The sequence below is a fragment of the Chaetodon auriga genome, chromosome 24, assembly GCF_051107435.1.
Source record: "Chaetodon auriga isolate fChaAug3 chromosome 24, fChaAug3.hap1, whole genome shotgun sequence".
Lineage (NCBI taxonomy): Eukaryota > Metazoa > Chordata > Actinopteri > Chaetodontiformes > Chaetodontidae > Chaetodon > Chaetodon auriga.
In genome coordinates, this window is record NC_135097.1 from 6,037,282 (window position 1) to 6,061,801 (window position 24,520).

General features: G+C 45.6%; 2 protein-coding genes across 2 annotated transcripts in view; both read left to right on the forward strand.

Annotated features, from left to right (window-relative positions):
• The window catches only part of slc7a8a (solute carrier family 7 member 8a), a 234,638-nt gene that overhangs the window by 26,893 nt on the left and 183,225 nt on the right, over nt 1-24,520 (forward strand). The window lies entirely within an intron of this gene.
• On the forward strand, nt 453-23,516 carry nat8l (N-acetyltransferase 8-like). Its single transcript, XM_076725665.1, has 3 exons — nt 453-2,646; nt 3,846-4,010; nt 15,137-23,516. The coding sequence occupies exons 1-3, from the start codon at nt 2,343-2,345 to the stop codon at nt 15,502-15,504; spliced, it is 837 nt and encodes a 278-aa protein (XP_076581780.1). The 5' UTR covers nt 453-2,342; the 3' UTR covers nt 15,505-23,516.

Below are 24,520 nucleotides of genomic sequence, written 5' to 3' on the forward strand. Positions count from 1 at the left end.
AGGGACGCTATCAGTGCCACAAATCAGCTGTGATGTAGACCACTGTTTACACACAGTGTGTAATAGACAGGAACGCTAGCAGCACATTAGTGATTTAAGTGCTTTGAGCTGCTGCTGGGTGAGTGCTGTTACAGGACCTGACTGCCCGGTCCTTTGAACAAAGGGAGGAAGCTAAAAGATGGAGATTATTATGTCCCTTTTTCTTCTGTGCTGTTTACTTCCTACATTAATGGAAATCCCTGAGAACGTGGCAAAGACTGACTACTGTAACGGGAAAAGAGAGAGGATAAAACTTTGGCCTGTAGACATCACAAATGTGTCTTTTTATTACGTTTCATTTAGTAGTTTGGGGCGCTGTCATCATGAGCAAGTGCTGCAACTATTACCGACGGCACTTGAAGGCAGCGCCGCCAGGAGTCAACCAAGAAGGAAGCACTGCGCATGCTCAGAGCATCTTCCACCCGGTCGGCATGGTGAGAGGCGCTGCAGAAGGGATGCTGATGCGTAGAAAACCACCTTTCTACCGCATTTTGTCGAGCAAATGTCCGGATTGAGCAGAGCATGCGAGGGCGAGAGTTTTTTCACTCTGCAGGTTATCTGTCTGCCCACCTCCGCCTCCGGCAGCTCGATGGCTGCGAGGAGGGGGCGGGGGATACCTTAAGGAGGAGGGAGTGGGGGTGGATGCAGCCTTATCAATAGCAGGTTGCCTCTGATGATCCAGTTCAAACTAGTTCTGCTTTATGCGACTGTGGCTGTGCGAGGTTCCACAAAGAGCTGCAGGTTTTACACGTTTTCATATGTTCTCAACGGAAATATGAACTTAGTTTAATGACAGTGGCGAGGAAAACTTTAGATGATAACGTCCATGTAGGGATATTACCGCGTGCCAGTGGTGCGCAATCACGGTGTTGTTTAGACCCCACTGTTGTCCGGCTGCACAGCATCCTCATACTGTATGTTGATGTTATTCCCATCATTTGCCTCATCTTTGAAAGGTGGTGCAACTATTGGCATCAACTGCAAACGTCGAACGCCCTTCATCCCCGACTCATCATGACGAAGCTGTCAGAACAAATGTACGCAAATCAGGGCAGCACTTTGTTCCTGAAAGCTTGACTCTGTATAACAACAGTCACGGTTAATTATAGGGAGTGTCGGGGGATAACAAAGGGCCGGATCGAGCATCATCATCACCAGCACCAACACCGCCGCCGTGCGAAACGCCGGTACTGTCGTCACCGGTGCTTCGTGCACGGTGAAAGTCGCCGACAGATAGGCAAAAGGGAGGTTTCGGAGACGCACTAGGGCGAGATATGATCTCCATGTTGGGGCTGGTGTGTGACAGGAGCAGGGTGACAAAGCGGAGGGAAGCCGTGAAGGAATCACTGCAGTGCAGCACAGCTGTCAGTCAACGGGCGGAGGAGGCTGCACACAGCCCTCCGTGAGCCTGCGACCGGTGCCCAGAGAGAAGGGCGACTACCGGCTGAGCTGAAGGCTTTATGGCGTCCTTTTAATGTCGATTCATGTCAGTATACAAATCTGCTTCTCTTACACCGGGAGCTTTCCCACCCACCCCCTCACTCTCTTTATCTGCGCAACAACCGAGATGTCCAGCGATATACTGCGTTTAAGAGCTCTGACAAGAGCCCAAGGCAAAATCTAACAGCTTTCACCTCGAATTTAATTACAAGCACACATTAGAAACTGCTATAAGCTGCACTTTTTAATTCCAAACAGCGTGGGAGTGTTTTCTAAGCCGCAGTCTCCCTGCTGCTCGGGTTTCCTCCTGTTTGACGCATCGCCCCCGCTTTACCTTGCGCCTTTGTGCTGCGTATCGCATCCTTTAAGGCCACGGCACCTCAACAAACGGGGATCCTCCTCATTGACAGACATAATGAAGACAACCCTGTTCAGAAACAACCTCTCTACGCAACCTCGCCATCACACCCCCCCTCCTCTTGAGCCCACATCCTCAAAATACACACTTCGCCGGCGCGCACAAGCCCGATCAGATGCAGAGAGAGCGACCGCGTCTGTCTCTCCCTCCTCCCTCGTCCATCAGCATTTAACGGCGCACCGCTTCCACCAATCTGTGCAGCGAGAGGACCACCCCAACCCCTGAACCTGAATCTACCCGCCCTGCCCGTTTATAAATACTGCTTGAATCACACCGGCAAGTCTTGGTCGTCAGAAACGCTCAGGGTTGCAGCAGAACATCCCCCTTCGTCTTCTCCCTTTCATCGTTTCTCTGTTTTTTAAGAAAATCTCACGCATCATCCATTTTCGCACTCATTCTTCCCCCCTTTTTTCCCAACTGTAGTTGTTTTTTTGCGGCCAGTTGCATGCATTTTTCGTCTCCCAAAATGGTTTGCGAGACTAAAATTGTTGCGGACGAACACGATGCTATACCTGGGACCAAAAAAGAGTCGATCATGTGGAGCTCTCCTCCGTCCAGCGCGGCTCTGAACCCCGCCGAGGCCAAGGATGTGAGGAAAGATGCGGTTTTTATCCGCGAGTTCGAGCGCGGGGATCAAGAGGAGGTGCGGCGCATCTTTTACGAGGGTATTATGGAGAGGATACCCAACACGGCGTTTAGGGGGCTCAGGCAGCAGCCCAAGACTCAGTTTTTATATGCTCTTCTGACAGGTAAGTACCCTCATTACCTTGCATCATGGACTATGCCGGCTTATTTATTCCCATGTTAGGTTTCATATAGAAAACTTCAGCATTATCCCTCACATGAATCATGTATAAGCTACCTCTAAGCTCGCCTCACATTGTAGATTAATGCGCTTTTTTATGTGATTTATCCGAGGACCTTCTCTTCAATCCCACACAAACCTAACGGCATGTTGCTCATCATGCAACAAAAGGCATGGCCAGGCGCATGGTGCACGTGTATAACCGGCGGGCCTGCTGCTGATGTGATGACATGCCGGTGCCGTTAATGAATGAGTGAATGAATTTGAGGATTGGCCCACGGGGTGCGCGCACGTACCCAAAAATCGCTCCCCTGCGCACCCCAAAAAACACCCCCCGACCCCCGCCTCTGCACAGCAGCCAATGCGCCAGTCATGCACTGATCTGGCTTGGCTTTTGTTGATGTTGCCGGCGCAGATTAAAGCCTCATGTATCGTGACCGGTGCCGTTACGCAGGACGAAATCAAACAAGCTGTTACCCACCCAAATTCTTAACAATTTTGGCACGAGGGCGTACCTTCATGTGTCATATTGGCGTTAATTAGACTCGTGCAAGTCAGAAAAACATTCTAGTCACGGCTGAAAAATCTACCAAATTCTGTTCCACCGCGGTCTGAATGCGTCTTGGTGATTTTGAGAGTTAAAACTCTCTTTTATGAACATCCTGTCGGCGCTGATGTTTCACGCCACGCTGGGGTGCAGTGGAGTAAACTAACTACTAGGTTATTGCATGCCACGCAACAACATGTTCTGCAGCATCCAGCCTGCTTGTTTGTTTCCCTTTGCGCCCCCCAGCGTCACATGCGACTAATTACTCCAATATGGACCTACCGGGTTTGGTGAATTCAATACTAACGTGTCTCTGCTGAAAGTTTTACCCTGTCAATTGTGTCCTTGCAGCTGTAATATTGTGCCTGACTTCACAGTGTGATGAAATGTTACTTGTGTGACACGGATCTATATCTCTCTTTATCAAAAGCCTCATGAATTGATGATGCTGTTTCACTCACTGATGCTTACAAATGTCACATTGCCTTTTTTGCTCTTTTTCTTCTGTGTCTGTGTGGGGTCGAATTCCGCCAAAATCAAACATGTGATTCTCTTTTCTGACAGGTTTCGTTTATTTTTCTTCCATTTCTCCATAGTAATGTGCTTTTTCGTGACCAAATCCGTCACGCTGACCTGCTGCGCACCCCTCATTCTCATGGGTGCGCGCTACTACTACAGCAGGAAAGTTATCCAGAGTTATCTGGACTGTGCTCTGCACACGGACATGGCTGACATAGAGGCTTATTACATGACACCAACAGGTAAGACGAGGGAGGAACGTCACCGCTCTCACCGTCGTGTGACCAATCAGATAGGTTTGTCGCTCGGCAATGCTCCACCACCACGGCTGATTTTAAAAAGTTTGGGTCTGTAACTTTGCCACAGCAGGAGGGATAGAAGACAGAGAATGAGTAGATGAAAGGCAGAGGGACGTATATACACTTGAAACTGTAAAACTGGCTCAGTCTACAGAGTCTTCAGGCAATCCAGAGGCAACTCATCAAATATGCAGGTCGTCTTCCTGCTTTTCCCTCTCTTCCACCCTTCTTTCCCACCCCTCCTCCCCGTCCCTTTCTCCTCTCCTTCCCCCACTTGCTTCCTCTCTGAGCTCCCCTTGGTCACAGGCTGGGAGGGAGGGTTGGGGGTGTTGCTGCATCACAGGGCTATTGATTGCACTGAGGAAAACTGCTGATACACTTTCTGCAGTACGCTCGCTGTCGGCGGGGCTCATTTCCTTCGCTGAAGCTCCTAATTGGAAAAATCAATCCCCCTCTGGTGTCATCTCAAACTGTTCATTCTCTTCAGGAGCAGAGTTTCGAGTCATGGCCGACCGTCAACACATTTTCATTGCGTACATTCCCCTGCCTTGTAACTTCTTGGACACATTTATCCCCTGTTAACCCAACACCACGTGGCCAATCTAAAAAGCAGGTGTTAGTTAAGCCAGTCAATTGCCCCCCATTGTCTCTGACATTGTGCTCTCTGGCCTGGTAATCCACTGCATACACAATTGCAATTTAGCATTCCCATTATTGCTGCAGGGCCGTGATGGTTTAGAGGGGGTCAGGCACCAATGCTCTTGGACAATGCTAATGATTATATCCATGCAAACTGAATAGGCCCAGAGGGGACGAACACCTGGGCACCAACATGCAGTCCTGGCGCAGAGGCACCTCTCACATCGCTCTCATTTGTTGTGTGTTTTTTTTGTTCGAAGTGTGTACAAGGACAGCCTGGCAGGTAGCAGGAAGGAGTTTGTGATTATGTAGCAGAGGCAGGCTTAAAACCTGCATTTGGTCAGTAGTGGAACTGCGGTGTTTCCAAACTCAACCATCCCTCTTGCATCTTGCTAGCAGCAGAAAACCAGAATCAGATATTAAGCACTATTTAACAATAAAACAGTTGGTGTCCGCAGCGTAGCTTCAATTACACCAAGTAGCTAACATCGCTGTGCGGCAGAGCTTGTGTGGAGATGTTCCATGTTTTGACTGAATCGACTAAACTGCACTGAAACAGCAGATGCTGGTTAGTGAGTACTCATCTGTCAACATCTCAGAACACAGTGAACACTGGGGAGGCGTACTGTAGTGAAAGGAGCTGCTTCACCTGACGTGGCTAACATTCAAGATTAATGCAACATCCACGCTAATGACGATGATAGCCGGTCTACTCAAGGCGCGTGTGTGTGTGTGGGGGAGGGGGGTTGAGAGTTTGCTGCATGTGTATGAAAACATTTTGCCAGGAGGCCCTATAAGACTGTGTGTGTGCCTCTGTGTGTGTTTGACGCATGAAAAGCTATAAGGCTTCATCTTTTGGAGCTTGCAGCATCATTTTTAAACAGCGTTTCATAACCAAGACGTCTTGGTGCGGCGGCGGATGATGATGATCGATCGGAGGGTCCCGGAATATAAATGTTGTGTTGCTGCAACCCAGCAATTAATCAACTTAATGGAGCAATGCTACTTTAAATGCAGAGAAATCCAAAGACGGGGAGACGGGAGGACAAAGAATTCTTAATCGGTTTTTAACGATTAAGCGAAATATGAATTGAATAAACTCTAATAAGTGTACTCTGACCACAGACTGCTGGGGTTACACAGGAACTGACTGGAGCCACATCACTGCTGCCACTTAAGGCCAGCTGTCACCTCTTTCATTTGCCACATAATAAATTGTGTGTGTAGGCAGAGGGGCTGTAAAGCATACTGAAGGATCAATGGCGGAGAGTATAAATGTATATGGCTGCTCAGAAAAAGATAAAAGCTGATTTCCTTAACAAGAACAGATGCTGTTATTACAAGAGTTTTATACACAAATTGATCCGTATTTAATTTAATGTTCAAACACTCAGCTTGAAAGGAATGTGACCGAGTTAAACCAATCAAATTCAGTCTCGGTCCGGCTTGATTTTAGGAAGGATTACCGAAGTTTTTGGTACAAAAGTCCATCATTCAAATTCAAACAGATCAGTAAGAGTTTGCCAGACAGATGTAGTTAAAATACAACATTTCTCTCTGTACGCTCTGACTCCTCCTCTTCACATCTGTCTTGCTCCGTCCTTGGAAGTGAAAAACCAATAATGAGTCAATCTTGCAATCAATATGTCCACTGATTATGTGTTAACAACTACAGTGCATTTGATGAAAGAAACTGGAAATTAAGATTCAAATCAAATGAAAATATTTCTAAAAGCTGCTGACTCTGATTCTTTGCACTTCATTCAGATAATCTGTTTTACCTCTGCACAGTAAAATCTGAAAAATACAGACTGGTGATACATTGATTAATTGGTCAGAAGATTAATCGGTTAGATATCTGGCATGTCGAGACTCTCGGCATCAGCTGACGCCTGCAATTAAGCAAAAATGTCTGCAGACACATCGGAGACAATGCACATTTTTTAATCGTGTTGAAGTGAATAATACATTAGTGTTAAATAAATGTTCAGTTATTTTTCATTTATTTACGTTTATCTGCTGTTGTTAAGTGCATTAAACTTTTAGCTCTTTTGATTACGTTTATTTAGTCGATTCCTTTCTGAAAATGTAAAATAAGAGCACTGCAGACAGTGCCGAGCTGCTTAAGCAGACAGTAAATTTACAGCAAAACTCCCACTGAGTCACACTGAAGCTGGGAGAACTTCAGCGTCCTGAAACTGTTGAGGAGCTGCAGGAGTCTGTGTTTTATTTGCTGATCAGCCTATGCACACCGTGGCGATCGAAGCCAAATAACACACTCCACTCCAGCTGGAGAACTGGAGTCAGCTGTGCAGACAAAACATAACTTGTTTGGTTTGTGGCCGTTTCACTGCGTGCACTCTTTGTATAGACATCTGTGTTGTAATTCACAAAAATGCAATCTGAAGATTTTGTTTTAGTGCACTGCAATGAACAAGCTAACTAGCAAGCTAGCATTCTGGACGTCTTGGATTACTAAGCTGTTATTTTCTTTAGCCTTTAGCAGCTAAAATATTTACATCGAGCTCTGGCAGCAACTCTTTCCACCAGCTTCGTTAAAGTGACGGCTTATGGCGCCTTTACTGTTGTGTTCATTTGCACAACATTTTTTCCAGCGTTTCTCATTGTGCCACAGGCCTGGTTCACGTCAGAACCCATTCTCATCACGCGCCGTTCACACGGCTGTTCGCTCCTCTCGCAGGAAAACAATGCCTGAGTTACCATTACTACGACTCTCCATCACTTAATCCCATAAGGCCGAAAAAGGCATGTTCTAAAACAGCTTTTCTGAAAAGGGAAACAGCTTTAAATACAGAGCGCAGGAGGTTTCCTCTTGTGTTGAAGCAGTAGGCGGCAAACATCATACCCCCTCCCTTGCACCTGCTCAATCACTGTAGGTCACTCTGAAGCAGCTTAGTGCCTAAAAAGTGAATGTAATGTAATTAGGGCAACACTAGACACTGAGCCAAATCCTCCACGGCTTGATGTGATACCCATTCAGTAATGCTGCCTGTTTAATGAGGCGTCATGACCACTGCAGGGTCCCACTAATGCAGGAGATGCTATAATACCTGCCGGTCAGCCTCGCTGGGCCTCTGTGTGTGTGTGTGTTTGGGGGGCGGGGGCGTGAGTTTGAGCTCGCTCTGTTCCAGGGGAGAGAGCAGCTTCCTCCGTCGGTACCTGCTGTGCTTATTTTAGCTCTGAGCGACAGAGAGAGGGAGACAGACACAGAGAGAGAGAGAGAGAGAGAAAATGTGTGAAGAAAGGGAAGGAGGTGAGTGGCAGATAGAAAATGGGGGCATCTGAGGGAGGAGTGCGCTCCTCAACTCTAAGATATATTGTGTGTGAGAAAGAAAGAGAAGTAAACAGTTTGCCGGTCGGCACACAGACAGAGGAATCTCCTGGGCATGTTTGTGACGCCTCAGATTAATAAGGCATCCTTCTTTCTCTCTATTCCTCTCCCATCCCTCCCTCCTGTTGCAGTTTTTGAGCCACAGCATTTTCTCTCCCTCTCTCTCCCACCTGTATCACTCCGCCTCCTCTTCTTCCTCTCCGTTCCTCATCTACGCTGAAGGTGCAGAGGAGGTGCTGCAGTAGCCAACTGGGTTATCCATCATCCTGGCACGGAGGAAGTGATGTTTCCTCCCAGCCAAGGAAACAGCATTCAGTCTCTGTCAAAAACCAGGGGGAGGAAAAAAGTAATTTACTATTCATTTGTTCATTCATCAGTGGACAATTGTCTTTAACTTCAGCAGAATTAGAAACGAGCTCATTTTTACGCTGTAGTTACAATTTAAGTAGATTTAGAGCATAACAGCAACATTTGGGTTATTGTAGACATTCACAAACATTGAAAGAAAAGGATATCAGTATCATATATCAGTGGAAATTGAATATGTTTGTATTTTGGACTGTTGGACATTTTAGAGACCTGTCATTGTTGCACACTAAATATGAAGCTAGCTCATTTTAGCTTAGCATATACACTGGGAACAGGGGGACACCGTTAGCATGGCTCCCTCCATGTTTCACCCAGTCCAAATCTTACTATCCATTAAACATACACCCTGTCACGGTGTCAGCCACATTGTCCTTGCTGTTCCCAGCCTGCACACACTGAGAAACTGGAGAACTCAGCAGTTCATTACTTTGACTGTACCCTGCAAGCGTGTGCACAGTGTATCCTTTGTTTCACATTCTGCTTAAATCAATACTGAACAAAGACACTGATTGGAAAGAGCAGATGACCTGTCAGCAGCAGCTTCATTTATTGCAGCATCGTGCATCTTGACTCTCTGGTGACCAATCACAAGGCTTGATTGTGACAGATAAGCAATTTTAAAGCCTGCTATCAATAGCTGAGTGATTACTTGTGTGCTCTATGGATTAAAAGTGATTTCTGCAGTTTGAGTCAAACCAGCTTGGTTTACACTGAGCCAACATACAGAGGTCTGGATTGTAATAGCTTAAAGTCACATTTTACATGGTGGTGTGAAGCCCAGCCGGATGCCCTCTGACCCTGGAGATGAAAGGGGGGAGAGAGGAGCTCAAGCTGCAGGAGTAGCAGCTGCGTGAACAGCGGCATGCACACATTAAAGTGTAGCACGTGTGTAAAATATGAACCTGCACACGCACATACAAATGAGCAGGAGGGCAGTAAAGCTAAGAGTGAAAGGCCGCATAATGAGCTCGTCTGAGCTAATGGAAGTGCAACAGGGAGGAGAGCAGTGTTTGTGAGTGTGTGTCTCTGTAAAGTGTGACAACACACAGGTCAATACACCCTTTGCATATTGGTGGGGGATTAAAGGCCAAGTTAAAGGCTTCTTCTCCTGTAAATCCGGCCTTCAGCACACATGAATGATTCATTTTTTGTAATTGCGCTGTGGTGTGTTTGTGTAAACAGCCGGAAACGTGTCCCATGTCTGATGGTCACCTCCTCTCACCCTCATTTGTCCATGATGGAGGAAGAAACTGCTGATGCACTAGTTACACATGACAGGCTAATCCATACTCCCAGCATGCACTCTGACCTGAGGAGGATGGTGTGTCTGGGTGTGTGTTTGTATGGAAGGGCAGGAGGAAGGGTGTGTGAAGCAGAGGCAGAAGCATCTTAAGCATTTCTTCCTCAAAGGGAAAAGCACAATAAAGTGGTCAAAAGTGATTGTTAAGATAGAAAATGATGCTTAAACCTGGTCTGAAATGCACCACATGTCTACTATGTGGAGACATCAACACCAGCAGCAAAGCCTGCTCGCCATTTAGCACCTGGCACGGTCAAATTAATCATGCAGTGATGCAACAGAGGCACTCCCGAAACATAAATCACTGATGCTTAACATTACCCTGCATCAATGACACACACGCCGCGGAGCAATATGAAAATAACACATAAAAACAGCAATAAATTCACTGTTTAATCATTAGCGCACAAAGCAAATGGAAAGAATGGAGTCAAGCTATTTATGGGCTTTTGTCAGGGCTTACACCCACAGAGCCCAGGACAGCGTTTGGCTCAGAGACAAGTGATCTACAGCACAGTGAGGCGTCGTCTAGACTGAACGCTTATCAACTGAATTAGCCCTCTAGGTTTCATCTGGAGCAAAAAGAGAATAATCTTGTTAGACGCCATAAAAACTACTCCCGTGCATGCGCATGTGTGCGATTTTTCGTTTTTACTCGGGCTTCATATCGCAACATCAGCCAGTATTTAACACTCCCACACACATGCACGGAGGCATATTAATATCCTTGTAAAGTAGTTAAAAAGAAATGAGATCTGTCGCAATGAGGAGTCAGATTTCTGCTTGTGTGAGAGTCATTTCGGGTGATTTCCAGAGCTCTGAGCTCATCCTCTCTTTCAAGCCTTCACTCTCTGCCTTCATTTATTTGTCTTGAGATCATCTGTTTTCTTCAGGTCCCCCTCCCCCCTTTGTAATAATGGTAGATCTTCTGTCCTCCCTCCCCCCCGTATGCCCAGCACTAATGGATCCATTCAGGTTCATCACTGTTACTGTTACACAGATGCCTCGCCTCTTTCCTCTTCTTCACTGTCCATTTCCTCTCTTTTTCTGAGTGAGTAAGCTCGTGACATTCAGGCCTCAGGTACTCACACTGAAACACAAGCAGTGCACTGTATTACTTGTGTATTAAGCTCCACTCTAAGCTGCTGTGCTGGAGCATCAGGGAGCTTAATGCTTTGCTGAAAAGCACAACAGGAAGAGCTGCTGAGGTCTTTTTGGGAAACAGAGTCTTATTCATTCCCTCTTTCCAATCAATCTCATGGTGGCATGCAGGAATAAGCAGCCTCTCCCTCATGAATTGTTATCTGCGGTATTCAGCAGGCGCGACAGAAGCTAGATAGGAGCAGGAGGAAACATACAAAGGAGAGAGCCTGGCTTGATTCAAAGGTATAAACCATCCCAAAACCTTACAGTCCATTTACAGCTTTATGTAAATTGGCTTCTTGTTGTTTGCAGAGACTTTTATCTCAATCTTCTCCTCAATATTAACCACTTGGCGATTCTCCTATTTCCTCCCAACGACAGACAGGCACCATAATGTCTCCATCCCCTCATTTATCCTTATGACGAGTCACCAAACTCTCCACACACACTGAAGCTCAATGCTAACATCAGCATGCTAACTCACTCATCGTGATGACATGCTGATGTTTAGCAGGTGTAATGGTGGTCACCATCTTAGTGTTTAGCATACTAGCATTTGCTAATCAGCATTAAATACAAAGCGCGGCTGAAGCTGATGGATGCCATTTGTTTAGCAGGTATCTGGTCATAAACCGAAGCAGTGGACAAGTTAGTATTTTGAACTACCGATGGCACTAGATGGAAAGTTAGGGAATATTTATCCTGCAGGGTACATGAGTGTGTGCACCAATCATCATCATCATGTCAATCTATCCAATAGTTGTTGAGGTATTTCACTCCAAGCCACAAACGTAAACCTGATGGTGTCACTTGAGGGAAAGTCAGTGGACCAACTCAGTCATTAGGATCCATCTTCTGAGGACCATGAATGCAGTCAATCCAATGATTAATCCAATTATAAAGTGATGGACTGGCTAACGGATCAAATGACATCCCCAGAGCTGATGCTAAAAACCTTTATCTAATCAGTATGAATAATTTTCCATTTTTCACGCGAGACTATGCCTCAAAGCAGCCCTTATTTTTGATCAAACGTGACATTTCGGTTGCTGATCTGCACGCTTGATGAGAGTCTAGAGCATCTTAATCACATGGAAACGGCCTTTTGGAGCATAACGTTATGTCTCCTCCAACACGCCTCCTCCTCTATCTCTCTCTCTCCATCTCTAGGAAGTGCGGTTCTCAGCTGAAATAATGACAGCTAAACCAAATCCATGCTGTTTAATAGTCGCAGTGTCAGACGCGGCAGATGTGAAGTTCCTTGAGCCGTGATGTCCGGGAGCTTAGAGGTCAATATACGCTGCTCAGCTTCGCAGGAAAAGCAGAGTCAGAGGAGGAGGAAGAGGAGGGGAGATTAATATTTCTGTGAGGGCTTTTTTTTCCACTGTAGTTTATTGTTTCGAGTGATCTAAGCGATGTTTTTGAGGCAGAGTCAAGCGACGCATGCAGTTTGACAGGCGGAGAGGTGGCTGGCGTGCGTGTTCTCCTGCGCTGTCCTCATTCCTGGCACCGGCTCAGTTCAGACAGATGGTCAGGAGGGCTTTATGGAAGCGTATTCCCCCCCTCCCACGCCTCCGACAGACACACACGCACGAGCATAATAATGCCAGGAGAGTGCCGCAGGAGTTGACACTGCGGCTTTGACATCTGCCTATATGAAACATCATTCCATAGCATTAGCGAAGGCGGCGAGACACTTAACCACTTCAGACTCTGTTTAAGAGATCGTCTGCATGACTCAGATGTATAGTCATCCATCGTCGTCCGCATAATCAGCTTCATAGTGGAAGTGTGGAAATGGAAGCAGGAAATGACTGTTTGATTGCTTTTTTGTGTAAGGGTTGAAGGACTTTTATTGCCCAAATGTAATGTCGATGAACTGCGCAGTCATCTGTCTAACTTTTCTTCGGAGGCAGACCAAGTTTTTGATCCCTTCCTGTGCACACGTTTGCCCACTAATGCCTCCGCACCAACATTTGGTTAGTCCACACACACAATCTAAAAACCAGGGAAACAGGATGCCCTTTTTTTTTGTTGTTGTTGTTAGTTATTCGGGATGTTTTAGCACTTCAGGGAGCTATGATATGTACAGCTCCCCTGACAGATTAGTCAGATTAGGCAGTCTCTCGGTGATACCGTACCCCTGTCTAGCTATCAGGGCGGGGAGTACTCGGGTTTTCCTGTTGCAGCTGCAGCCTACATATGACAGTTGTTTGATTCAGCAACAGAAGCCTCCGGATCAGCTTAACATGGGCCTGCAGGGGCATCAAATCCCTCCTAACACACAGGACTCCAGCAGGAGCACGGGTTTAATGTCGCCGCCTGTTTGTGTGCGCAAGAGTGAGAGATTCAGCAGAAATACAGGAAGAGGGGAGGCTATGTGTGAAGGTAAGGAAAGAGAGAGCGAGGGCACGGAGAGAGAGAGAGAGAATTAGGATTCAGAGCTCATGGACAGACGGGCACAGATTTTTGCCAGTCACGGAATAGTCCGAATTACTTTATCTATAACAAACAGATGGCATTTCAGTACAAAACCATGTCAGCACTGCCAACACATGCCGTAAATACTGCTGACAGTGATGGAGAGGCTGTTTGAGCATGGTTGCGTACTAAAAACAGGAGGTTGAGAGGGTCATTTTCCTTGAAAAGTTATGATCAGTAAAGGAAATTAAGCACGGGTATCCACCTGGTTTTAAAACCCGTCTGACTGAGATTCAAAGGGGAATGATTTCAAAAGATGGATGATGACCCTTAATGCTATTTCCCTGTGACATTTATCTGTGTTTTTAGCTGAGTATTTAACCCCCTGTGACCCAGTGAGTCAGAGTTTAGTTCAGAAGCTCAATGTGAAATAAATGCAGACATTTCAGCTCATGGGGACTGCAGCCGCTGACACAGCCGACAATAAGAGAATTCAAGAGAGTTCTGCAGCTCAGTTCAATACTTTTGTCCCACAAACCTAAATTATTATCACAGAAAATGCCTTCCAGGGGCAAAAAGGGTAACAATTCAATAGCATAAACACTCAAACTGTCAAAGTGAGCAACTTATAAACTGTAGTGCGATAGCAGATCGATATTTAAACGGGCTGATGTTCGAGCTCTGAGGCGTACTTTGGTGGAGGAGCGTTGTCTGCTGACATTTTTATCTGCATTGGTCTAACACTGTCTGTCTGTCTGTCTGTCTGTGTGTGTGTTCGTCTTTTTACCTGTCTGTTACCAGTGTCTCAAGTTCCTACACAGTATGAGTGGCTGTAAAAATGCCAGTGTTTTTTTTTCTGTGTAAAATTGGAAAATGCCAAATTTCTGTATCTAATGCCCCAAAACTTCTGTCCCATGAGACCAGAGTTTCTGCTCCACTACACCGTGAGTAAGCGACTGCTCCATCATGGCTTTTAATCAGCAGGGTCTCACCGAGTGGCTGATGCCATTAAGCACCAGTCAGACACCGGCCTCTGCCCTCCTCATTCATCTCCTCCCTGCATCCCTTCTCCTATTCTGTACTCATTTGAACCATTACAAATGATGCAACATGATGGAAACACTCTCCTCCCAACAGCTCCTGTAATCCATCCAAAATATTAGTTTGCTTTTTGAGGCCATTCGTGATCCATATTTGTTCAATTAAATCTGCCTCATTTGAAATATGGTCCCGAGTTTCACAGTGTATTGGAGCAGCTGAGTGTGAGGTCTCTCCCCTTGAGTACCACTACATAAAAGTATTTTTCAGTTCAGTGATGAAACTACATGCTTATAGTTTGACATTTTGGGAAATACACCAATATGCTTTCTTGCAGAGAGTTTGATGAGAAGATTGATACCAGCCATGTGTGTATGGCAGCCATCAGCAGCAGGTTAGCTTAGCTTAGTGCAAAGACTTGAACCAGGGGGAAACTGCTAGCCTTGGGGAGTTTTTCCTTATCCAAATTGAGGATCTAGGCACAGAGGGTGTCATAATGAAGCTCACTAATAAACACATTAGGTGCAATTTAGATGTGGAGATAGGCCACTTTTGTTAGTATTGGACAGAGCCAGGCTAGCTGTTTCCCCTTGTTTCCAGTCTTTATGCTAAGCTAGGCTAACTGGCTGCTGGCTCTTGCTTCAAAATGACCTCACAGACATGAGAGTGACATCAGTTCATCTTTATGCTCTGTAATACTTCCCAAAATTTTGAACTATTCCTTTAAGTTTTTATCTTTCACTAAAGCATTTGCAATAATTGACTCATACTAATTTTATCCAAATTACTGTCTCTTGTTTCTGTCAGGCTCTTGTTTCTGGGTGGCGGTGCTGGACGGACGCGTGGTGGGCATCGTGGCGGCGCAAGGCCGCGAGGACGACAACACGGTCGAGCTGCGGCGCATGTCGGTGGACTCTCGCTACCGCGGCAAAGGCATTGCGAAGGCGCTGGGTCGTCGTGTTCTGGAGTTCGCCGTGCGCAACAACTACGCCGCCGTGGTCCTCGGCACGACAGCTGTCAAGTTGGCCGCCCACAAGCTGTACGAGTCGCTGGGCTTCCGCCGAACGGGCCAGAGCGAGGACTACAGGCTCCCCGGCATGAGCCGCTCGCCACTGGAGAGGCTCTTCTTCCAGATCCGCTACAGCCGCTACCGCCTGCAGCTCCGCGAAGAGTGAGAGGTGACAGGGAGAGGGAGAGATGGAGAGGGGGAGATGGAGAAAGAGAGGGACAGAGAGAGAGAGAGAGAGAGCGAGCGAGAGAGAGAGAAAGAGAGAGAGAAAGAGAGAGAGAGAGAGCGAGCGACGACCCTCCTTCAGCTGAGAGCCCCGACTGCATCCTCTCCTCCGACAGCTTTTATTTATTTTGTGTCATTAGAGATAACCTCGAGTACTACTTAACACTATTTCATCTTTAAAGTCACTAACGTTTTCATTACTATTCTGCTTTTGTTGCTGTTGTTTTTGTATTATACTTTTACTTTTTAAATAAGAGTTTGTTTCTTTTCCTCTATTTTATTGAGCTATTGTTTGTACCGTTACCCCTCCCTTTCCATTGTGGGAGAAAAAACTAATTGGCTTTTATAGAAAACATCTAACTGGCACCCAAACTAAGCACCCTCCCCTGGCCCTTTGGTTTTAAGATCACGTGACTCTGATCAATACTCCCCTTCATTACTATTCCACAATGCCCTCTTTACCCCTCCCCCATCACCTCCAGCCTTCCCCTTCCCTCCCACATTCTCCCGATTCCCCCACAGCAAAATTCAACAGACGGGTTCAGATGCTGTAGAGTGCAATGAGATGTTTGCATTCACTGGGGGTGGACAGAGCATTGGATGGGTCGGGAGGGGCGGATATGGCTTCCTCCTCAAAGTGGTGGGGGAAGCTTGTGGTACACGCTTTCTTTTACAAACGCTCTGTAATGTTACATTGTGTGTGTGCATTGTGGGCAGAGTGTGGTAACACACACAGGAACCGAGTCATCTGGCCTTTAGCCAGTCTCTCAAGACACCATATTGAAGCACAGCGAGAGTGTGTTACTGACCCCCATAGTGAGAGAGAAGGATGACAGGATGGTTACCGGAATATGCGCTGTGTACCCCGTGTCCGATGGATCTGAATCAACACGGTGCATCTTCCTCACGCACCCTCCTCCTCCTCCCTCTCCTCACGCATTATTTGATTGGATCTCTCCTCCCTTTCTGTTGCTTTCTGGATCTATCATCAGTTAATCGCTGCTTTTCTCACTGAAGCTGTGGAGAGGGTCTCTGATTGGTTGAGGTGACAGGAGGGTGGAACTTTCTCGCTGACAGACCCCAAGATACGATATAGCTGCATGTCCGAGCTTGTGTGTGTGTGTGTGTGATTGTTCAGAGTATGTGACTGCGTGTGACTGTGTGTGTGTGTGTGTGTGTGTGTGTGTGTGTGTGTTTGGTGGGGCTGTGGTCAGGTATTAGACCAAGCCTCAGCACCGTATGAGCAACAATTAACCTGTTTTTATTTTGCGTGAAGAGACACGCACCTTTCTTGCTATGAGTCAAGTATTATCTACCGAAACATTACTACTTTCTACGCGTACTTATAAATTGTTTACTGATTGAAGGCAGATAAATTCTAACATTTTGAATATGTTTAGTATTTGACTGATAATTAGTAATTTTATAACACATATTACCACATTGTAATATGCAAATTTTGCTGTCAAAACTATGACGATTACAAAGTAGCTGCAGTCTACACTCCACGTACTTCAAATCCAGGTTATTGGGGAACAACTTGGGGAAGACATGACTACTAGCAATACTTGCGAATCAACAGTACATAACTGAGCACAAATAGCAAATAATTATTTAAACCAATATATTGGCATTAGTATTCCCCTTCCCCCATGTATTTATATTGTGTATACAGCCGAGAACTCATGTAGCGAACAAAACGTCAAAGTTTCTCCCATAACACCCCTCTCCATCTCCATCCTCTGATCATACAACCAGCAGTAGATTCAGCCATCCACGACTCTGAGCCTAAGTTATGTCATCGTACCATCTGTAAAAAGTAAAATATAAAGCAAAATACAACCAAAAAAAATCACATAAGATGAAAAGAGAGAAAAAAAATTGAATACAAATGTAATCGTCATGAAGTTAGCACTGACCCTCCTAGCCTTGCCACCCTTTCTCCCCCAAACTCTCCCTCCCTCCCATTCATGAATCTGTCTGCAACCCTGGGCTAGACCCCACACCTTCCATTTGAACCCTGCACACCCTCCACTGACCTTTGACCTTCCCTGTCCCAGGCCACACCCATTTCCTCACCCATCTCTGCATGCGCCACAGAGCCTTGCTGCACTGCTTTTATTATTCCATTTGAAGCTTGTTGGACCAACCCTTAGACCCCGCCCCTACTCTGATGTCATCTAGGCAGTGTGACCCCCCCCCCCCAGGTTATGCTGGTGCCAGGCTGCAAGGATGATGCAGGGTTGTGCGAGTGTAGATGAAGCAGAAATCAGAAAGCGAGAGAAAAAATGTGTGTGTGTGTATGTGTGTGATAAGAGCTCACCGACCGCAGCACTGCCTTGATGACATCATGCCTGCCAGCCAACCAACTGTAGAATGCAAAAAGCAATGCAAGTGTGGCATGCCTCTGTACCCGGTGTGTGTACGGTGCCTGCCCTGGAAAAGTGTAGAAAAAAAAATCAACTGATTTATATATGATATACATATATATATATATATATATATAAACAGAAAATAAGCTTCTTTTTTAGATGAACATATAAAAGAAATGTGTGTTTCTTTGTTTGGAAAAAAAAGATAAATTGTACCATTTGCATGAAATGTGTCTTTGAATGCAAATATAACTTTTAGGGGAGAAACTCCTAGCACATGGCATACGGTGGAACCATAGACTTGTATTTTTTATTTTACCTTAAATCTTAATTCTCTGTAGTCGAGACAAGGGCGTGAAATCAATACCAGCCACAAGCCAGCTCTCAGAAATCTCCAGGAGGTAGCCAACCCTTGTTTAGAAGTTACATCCCTTTTAAAAGCCTTGTTCAATTTGAAAGCGGCTCTTGATATTCAGATTCATCCGTCGCTCACTGGAGGACAAGTAAGGTAGTTTCCTTCCTTGATTGCAGTGGGAGTGAGGGTATATCACTGAAAAGCATCATATCACTTCCTCTATTAAACCAGCTTGTGCTAAGGTTCCCAAACACTCTGCAGATCATGAATGGGCATACGACGAACGGTGCAGGAGAAAACACGTATTCCCATGCAGTACATAGTGCAAAATCCCGTGAAGTATCTCTCATCTACCGAGCCCTTTGCCAAGTTTATCATATGCAGTTAAAGGAAACACAGGCAGCAGGAAAGGGTAATAGTCTGCAGTGACGGTTAAGCGTTTAGACTTTGTTCCAGGTGACGCAGGTAATAGCTGTTTCCTGTTAAAAGTGTCCTCAAACCCCACTCTCAACCTCCACCTGTGTCAGCTTAATAGATTCCTTTGCATCTGACTCGGGATTATACTCTCCACAATATTTTTATTTAGGGATGTACACACATAACCTCCACGGACAAAACGTTTTGATCTTAGCTACTTTAAGGCATTGAGACGCGCCATTGGACGAATGAAAGTAAAGCTTCATCCCGTGTGTCCCATGTTCAAGCCATGTGCTCGAGCCGCACCTAGAGGAGGCTTAGCTACAGACAAACCCCTCGTCTTTTAATTGGAGCCAATCTTTCCCTATGAAATTCTACAAAGCAAAAAGCAAGGCACAAACGCCCTGAAGGCATCAAACGGCACTGTTCTCAAAAAACGCACCAGATGTTCTCATCGGGCCAACATGTGGAGGGTGCCTCACGCCACTTTTGATGCATCTGCTTTGAACTTGGTTGTTGCTGGAGAGTCAAAAGAGGACCAGGCTGTATTTTGTGATGTTTCTGGAGCAACAGCTACCACTGACTTCCACGTGGTACTTACAAACTTCCTTCCTACTAAGCTGAGCAGGAAATTAGGTAACGAGATTCAACGGTCAAACTGCTGTGTGAAATAATACTAATCAGACGATAAACCGTCAATTTCACCTGAAGTGAAATCTGGTATCACAGTTGTGGAGTGTGTCAGTGGTGCTGAAGCTGTAGGTTTCCTCACAGAAACACCACAGCAGTGCAAATAAATAACCGAACGACCGAATGACTCAACCCGTTCTTTATAAGACCTGGGTGAGGTCTGAGGGCTGCGAGTGAGAGGTGGGCTTCGCTGAGGTGGATTGTAAAATAAACTGTGGCCTGGATCTTGTGGAAGAATGTGAAGTCTGTCAATTCTGAGCCATTTCTGCTGCTGCCAATCTCAGTTTTTGCCTGATGAAATTTAAAACGCTCCTTCATGTATTTTTGGGAGAAATGATGATCCATGCTGGTACATATTTTGAACAAACTGGTAATCTCACTCAAAACGCCTTTGCCAAGGCCTTATGCACTGGAATCAAACGCTGGAGTTCAGATATCTCGTGGACTGCGTGGCTTAAGGTTGGTAAAGGGCGATTTTGAGCTGTAAAGTTGAAGTGCACTGACGATAATGCATTTATTTCTAGTCTGAGCAATGTCTGTTTTCTACTTCATGTGAATGCTATGCCCTGTGAAGTCTCACCTCCCATTTCAAACTGGTAGCGCATACTTAATGTTAGAATGTAGTGATTAATCTGTATGCAGCTTCTACCAGAGTGTAAATTTAGTTACAAACCATTCCTCGGAAATGTTCTGCTGATGTACAATCCAAAAACAATCTCACACATTTTATTATTTGGTTTTCTGTGATTTGTTTGAGTGCGAGTGTGCTGTCCTATTGGTTGAGGTTTGAGAAGGTATGCTGCATAAAGGCCTCTCTTGCTGGAGATGGCTCTTTTAGTTTAGAGTGCTTTAGAACCCAAAAATGATCATCTGATGCTCTCTCTCTGATGGCAGACACAGAGGCCCAAAACTGAGGCTACTGAAGCCAAAACTTCAACTTCAGCAGTTTTTTAAAACCCTAAAATGGCTTCAGCCAGTTCTTGCTGTTGAAATAACCAAACTGTAAAAATATCAATATCTGTCACGATCAATATTTCATCGAGTTTATCTGCTGGTGAAGGAGCATAGAATTCAAAACTGCACAAATGTACAGATCCTGTGGGTGTGTTGTGTTACTCTGACGGTGTGTGTCCACGCTCAACAGCCTTGGGGACGAACGCTCACAGGCATGAATGTAAACTGCCAACATTTTATGTCTTAGAAAGATTTTTATGTTTTAAATCTTTCCTGGTTGCTTTTTTACTTTATGAATGAGATGAACAGTGGGGGGAGAAAAGGTGAAAAGCAGCTACTGGTTCTTTCATTAAGTGACTAAACCACTACATTAGATGTTAGGCATTTTGTGTGATTGTAAATAGCCGTATCTCTACCTATTGTTAATGTATTATTTACTGCAACCTGTCATCTTTGCTGGTTTTAACCAATCCTGATGGAGTTCATTTTTGTCTCAGAAGATGGCTGTCGCCTGGAATGTTCCACCTAACGAGGAGGGCGAGGGGTGAGGGAGGAATGTGCCACATTGGCAGTTAAATGGGGGGGTGCGGTGGGGCGGCGGGAGGAGGTCTGCGGCAACAGAGCTCCACAGCACGGACTCCCTCTCTCTCTCTACCTCTGGTGAGGATTTTGCTCCACTGTGGCAAATACAGAAGGACTCACTTTGGACTGAGGCCACAGGTGCCAAGAACACATAAGCACTTGTAGCACAACTGTGTCTTGTTTTGCTATTACAGTACAGATAGTTTTGATTTTTTACATTTCCTATGAAGAATATGGATAAAGTTTCTCTTTCTCCTGTATTATTGACTGTATGTATCATATGCATATATACAAGACATGATACCACAATGTATAATTCGTATGACAACCCACGGCTGTTTTTGGAGGTGAAAATTTGCCAAAGGTGACAGTAATTGCTGCATTTTTATTCCTTATGTGGCTATGTTTTGTTCAACACAATCCTGTACTGACTTGGTATTATTTGGAAGAAATCCTGCCCACGTGCCATCTAATCAAGCAATAAACACAAACAGACAAAACCACAAAAATAATGACATACTATCAACGATGATTTTATCAAACACATGAGATGCTGCATTGATGTTAAATCCCTTATACTGTACCATTTAGTGGCAGCGATGCCACCAGTTTTGGCATTGCGACATTACCGCTCATTATATCGAAGCCTGGAGGGGTGTTTGATTGTAAAATGTTTCTGTTTTTTGTATTTTTCTTTACAAAGAGGTGTTAAAGATGTGTTTTTCTAAAAGTTGGAGTACACAGGTGTACCTCTGCATATTTGTACAGATGTCAATAGGAAATGGGGGGACATGACAAGAGGGGGGGGCAATGGATGCTTAAAAAATGAGCAGTTCAAGCAGACAGGGAAAAGATGGCGTCGCCGCACTCTGAAAGTGCAATCTGCTGTAAGTCTCTTAAGTGAGCGTTTATCGAACCACAAACACTTCCGGTTAACTTGTTCCACTGAGACAAGCACTGCAACTTCACCACCACCAGTCCGTTACTACGATTGAAAAATAAAAACAGGCTGCAGCTGCCAGAATCGCAACCCTCGACCACGTTGACTTTTCTTACACGTGAGATTCAAAGTCTTTTTTTGAATCTGCAAGTTAGTAACTGTAAAGTTGTAAAGTATATTTTACTGTAAATAGCATCCGGGGGTCATTTTTACTCCTTTTGTAACAGAAACTGTGGATTTAAAATATATAAAAATATATTTTAAAGATATTTACAGCACTAATAAAGAGATTCTACAGTAGTGCAGGTGTCTTCATCTGTATTACCTCATGACAATCCCTCACTGACTAATGGCTGCCACATTCAGGGGCCACAGTGCACGCCATCTTAGCCTTGGTGTCTCTGTCCCACACTGACGGGTTCAGACACAGCCTTCCTTGTCCCGCCTGTCTGCTTGAACTCTCGAGTGGTCAGAGAGAGCCTGAAACACTGCAGCAGCTCTGTCAGCTTACAGCACACAGCTCATAGCCAGCCATGGCTGTGAGTATCAGTGGCTCTGGACTAGGGCTGCAACGGTATGAGATTTTCACAGCATGATAAGCAGCTCAGAAAATGTAATGGTATTACACAACTAGCAGTTAATTAAACAAACGCTTTATCATAACTTCATTACAAATATGGCCTGACAGAGACTTTATATAAACTTTTTTTAAAAAAAAAATAACACTAATACTTTAGAATTCAATACTGTAGATTAGCAAATGTACGTGGAACGACAGCTGTCAGCTTTCATACCATGAAACCGGTATACCACTGCACCGCTGCTCCGGACTGAGCTACGAAGCTACAGCAAGCTGCTGCAAAGTGAGGGGCTCTCTCTGCCCCGGAGCCCTGTCATGGCTGCTGTCTGTTGCCAGGAAACCGACCCTCACAAAGCACAGCAGGGGACTGATATGCAGCCACACTGTGGGGAGGCAGGCAGGTCAACCAGCCGGCCATGATGGAGGAATGGAAGGAAGGATTGATAGATGGATGAGATGGATGGACTTGGAGGGGGGAGGGGGATAAAATCGTAACTGAGGGAACTGGGGGTGAGGGGACCTGTAGGGGAAGGAGGCGGGGAGGGAGGGGGGGTGAGGAATTTGGCAAAAGAGGCCCTTCGGCATGTAAAGGAGAGCAGTGAGTAAACAGTGACCGGAGAGTTAGAGAGGCTACAGGAAGAGGAAAAGCAGGTATGGTGCGGGACATGATTCTCATGTACAGTAATCAGGTCGCGCAGGGTGCAGTGATTGAGCAGATGAAGCAGGGACACGGGGCTTAAGACGAAGAGGCTCGTCAGAGAGAGACCGCAACATAGAGTAGACGCTGTTGGCACAGCCGGTCTGCCCGACCTCAGTGAGACTGCAGTGACAACCCGGTTTTTATTGATGTCCATTAGCTTTCGGTTCACCTTCTGCCATTCCTGAGGAAGACTGCTGTATGACCACACCGGGATTATCATTATTGTGATTATTAACCCTTTCTTTTATACTGACAACAACTGGAACACTGTATAGATGTAAAGATGGCATTTCCTGCATTATGACTGAAACATGGATGTACATAAACTGTATCAATTAAAAACGATGATGCATTAAGCTTTTACATGTCGCAGCGGTCAGCGGGTTTCTTTTCTCGCCGGGACGACACATGTCGAGAACAGTTAGAGATAAACTGCAGATCTGAAGTGATGTAGGGGGTCTACTTACATGTCGCCACGGTCGCCATGGCAGCTGGGGGAAGCTCATGCTGTTGCCCTTGACAACAGAGGGACCCTCAGGCCTTGGCTCCTGCGAACAGCACAGGTCATTGAAGGCATCGCTCTGTGAAATGAACATAACCTCATTCACAGCTCTTAAATTTCCTAAACTGGAAGCTAACGGGCTCCACTGATGGTGGAGCGCAGAGCTAATAGCCTGTTAGACATGTGTTTAACCAGTCATACCAAAGTCAGGCAGTGTCAGACCCGCTTTGAAACACACACACACGCTCACACACATGGGGAGCCCCACAGAGACTAAAGGTTCAACCCTGCCTATTCTTCTCTCTTCATCCTGTCCATCACTGTCACAGAGATTATGTCTACTGTTTGTATATCATATATGCTATGCTAATATGTAAATTTCCCCCAATATGCATGTCATGCTGTCAGTCCCGCTTTCGACTACAGAACGAATCCAGAGTCAGTTCCAGTTTGTAAAATAGAGACTCAACAACAAGTTAAATGTAATTGGCCTGTGAGGCTAGCTGCTAATAGGCTAATAGGGTAGAATTAAGCTTAATTGGCATTTGTTTTACTTCCTTACCTACACTGAACACCCCTGCTCCAAAAGTGCCCTCTAGAATGTGCACATACCAGTCTCACGCCCCCCCCCTCAAAGGGGGGGGACGGCCGCGCACCCTCAAACCACAGAACAATGAGAGAATAGACGGGCAGATTTCCATAACACTGTCCGTTGCTCTGGCTCTGAACTGCTCGTACTGACCTGGTGAGAAAAGCTCCGCTCAAATCAGCACACGGAGAGCACATTCCTGTCAGAGTGTTCAGCAGGCGAAGTAAAAAAAAAGAAAAAAAGAAAGGAAACTACAGGAATGTAAATACATGACAG

Coding starts and splice junctions, on each gene's coding strand:
- nat8l (XM_076725665.1), top strand. CDS start 2,343: ATGCATTTTTCGTCTCCCAAAATGGTTTGCGAGACTAAAATTGTTGCG. Junction 2,647..3,845: donor TTTATATGCTCTTCTGACAG/GTAAGTACCCTC, acceptor ATTTCTCCATAG/TAATGTGCTTTTTCGTGACC. Junction 4,011..15,136: donor TTATTACATGACACCAACAG/GTAAGACGAGGG, acceptor TGTTTCTGTCAG/GCTCTTGTTTCTGGGTGGCG.